General features: G+C 37.1%; 1 protein-coding gene across 1 annotated transcript in view; it reads left to right on the forward strand.

Moving 5' to 3' along the window:
• LOC117935157 overlaps positions 1-2,911 on the forward strand; it is a 6,153-nt gene that overhangs the window by 1,677 nt on the left and 1,565 nt on the right. Inside the window, exon 3 of the mRNA XM_034857297.1 lies at positions 379-556. Coding sequence (XP_034713188.1) covers positions 379-556 — 178 coding nt within the window. The remainder of the gene's footprint in view (positions 1-378; positions 557-2,911) is intronic.

Raw genomic sequence — 2,911 nt, forward strand, 5'->3', positions numbered from 1 at the left:
GGCAACTCGGGGTTCAGTGTCTTGCCCAAGGACACTTGGACAATGACTGCAGGGTCGGGGATCGAACCACCAACCTTCTGATTGGCAGGCAACCGCTCTACCACTGAGCCACAGCCCCCCCGCGTGTGTGTGACTGTGCGTGTGTGTGTGTGTGTGACTGTGAGTGTGTTTGTGTGTGTGTGAGTGTGACTGTGCGTGTGTGTGTGTGTGTGTGTGTGCTAACTTTCTCATAAGCATCCAAACATATTTGAAATGTATAACTTTATATCTCATAATTTAGCAGTCGAGAATATTATTAATAACATTATAATCTTAATTTAAAGAAATATATAATAATAGTACATAAAGAATATTTAAAATGTTGTCCTTTCTTGGCAGAAATGAGCTTCTGTAGGTACCGACCAATCAGAGCGTTCCCCACAGAGCTCCTCCCGCTTTGCCTGTCGCCTAGCAACAGCACATTCAGGGCCAGCATCCTCGGCTCGCCGTCCCCGACGAGAGGTTGTTGCCACGGCGACTGTGTTCCGTCCCAGGACACGACGGAGCTGAAAAAAGTGTAATCACGTTAAAAACAATAAAAAAAAACGGCATAAACTTTGGAAAAAAACGTAGAAAACTGCAAAAAAAAGACCAAAAAATTGGGGTGAAAAAAAACTGGAAAAATCGTAATTACAATTAAGAAGATGAAAGAATGTCAAAAAAGTGACAAAGAAATGGAAGAAAGTGACAAATGTTGGAAAAAGATGCAAAAATGCAGAAAAAAAAAAATCGATGTTGTTTTTATCTTAAAACGTTCAAAAAAGTGATCCAAAAAATTTTTTAAAGGTGAAAAACTCAAAAACATCGGCGAAGTTGAAATTACCTTCTTTACAAAAACTGACAAAAGAAATTGGGAAAAAAACGTAGAAAAAAGTGTAATTACACAAAAAAAACACAATAAAAAAATGCCCCAAATTTCGGAAAATAACATGAAAAAAGCATGACAGAAAAAACATTTTAAAAAAACTGCGGAAAAATGACAAGAAATTGGGAAAAAAAAGCTTAGTTACAAAACACACAAAAATTTTTAAAGTTCAACAAAAAACATAAAAAGGTGTTAAGAAAAAACATAAAAAATTGCGGGAAAAAATTGGAAAAATCATTATTACAAAAAGTGAATCTGGAAATGTTAGTTTTTCTAATTCCAAATGTAAATGAATTTATTTATTTTATCAACGTTATGTTGTCTTTTTTGACCCTTTTGTGTCTTTTCCTCCGATGATTTTGCCACTTTTTCAACATTTTGTTTGTTTTGAAATGTTCATGTTTTTTTTTCCCACAATTTTTAAACTTTTTTTTCTTTTTTTTTTACATTTGTCACTTTTTCTTTTTGCACTTTAAAAAATTATTTAAAAATATTTTTGTGTCTTTCTACCAACGATTTTGTCACTTTTTCAATGTTTACAGATATTTTCTGAGCCTTTACAAATCTTTCGTGTTTTTCCCCCCAAATTTAAATTATTTTTTTTGCTTTACATTTGTCACTTTTTTGGGACAATGTTGCACATTTTGGTCACTTTGACTTTTTTCTCTCTTTTTTTTATTTTTTTTTAAGTTGTTTTCCCTCTTGTTGTTTTCTCCAAGTTCTATAAAATTGATAAAAACACACAAATTCATTCAGTTTAATAATATTACAATGACACACTACTCTCTAGAACCCGTGTACACGCTGCTCTCCACACACGCCTGTTTCCGTTGTTTCAGACGTATTTTACACCGTCAGAGTTGGGAACAAATATAAACAGGAAGTGACGACTAAAGCATTTTGGGAACCTTAACTGTGTTTAATTTGAACAAATCTACGAACAAATTTAACAGAAGAGTCTTACCTGCTTTACCTGCCAGGGGACCGGCACGTATCCTGACCGTGCAATCAATACTGGAGGGTGGGGGAGTGTGTGTGTGTGTGTGTGTGTGTGTGTGTGTGTGTCTGTGTGTGTGTGTGTGTGTGTGTGTGTGCTTACCTGTTAAATATTAACCACTCCTACCCTCTGTACCTGGCTGTGTAGATGTATCAGGTTGTAAACCTGACATAACATCCTGACATTTAGACTTTATGAGACTGATTAGGACAAAAGAGGAGTGTAGTGTTTGACTGTGTCTGTGTGTGTGTAGTTGTGTGTGTGTGTGTGTGTGTGTGTGTGTGTGTGTGTGTGTGTGTGTATGCTTGTACGTGAGTGTGAAGCTACAGAAACTAAGGTTACATGCATCATAGGACTACTTCCTAAAAAGCATTATATAGATATATGAATTGAATTTTGTGTGTGCGTGTTTGTGTGTGTGTGTGTGTGCGCGTGTGCATGTGTGTGTGCTTGTACGTGAGTGTGAAGCTACAGAAACTAAGGTTACATGCGTCATAGGACTACTTCCTAAAAAACATTATATAGATATATGAATTGAATTTGGTGTGTGCGTGTTTGTGTGTGTGCTTGTATGTGTGTGTGTGTGAAGCTACACAAGCTGAGGTTACATGCATCACAGGGCTACTTAGCCGCTCTGAGTTCATATAAAGTGACATTTAAACACATGAATTGAAGGTATTATTCCTGTAAACTAGGGTGTTGGACATCTCGCTGAGTGCGAGACTAGAGTTGGACTCCTCAGGCGAGCCATCTGCTCGCAGTTTATCCCGAAAGAGTCTGAAACCTCAGAGATGAGACAGATAATCAGAGGCAGTTATTATCAAAGTTATCATCATCATCATCATCATCATCATCATCATCATCATCATCATCATCATCATCAAGAGACATCTTCATCCGCAACATGTGGATGTCTTTTCTGATGCAAATGCATCCAGAAATGCTGGAGTGTGTGTGTGTGTGCGTGTGTGTGTGTGTGTGTGTGTGTGTGTGTGTGTGTGTGTGTGTGT

Source organism: Etheostoma cragini, chromosome 19 (assembly GCF_013103735.1).
Source record: "Etheostoma cragini isolate CJK2018 chromosome 19, CSU_Ecrag_1.0, whole genome shotgun sequence".
Taxonomy (NCBI): Eukaryota; Metazoa; Chordata; class Actinopteri; order Perciformes; family Percidae; genus Etheostoma; species Etheostoma cragini.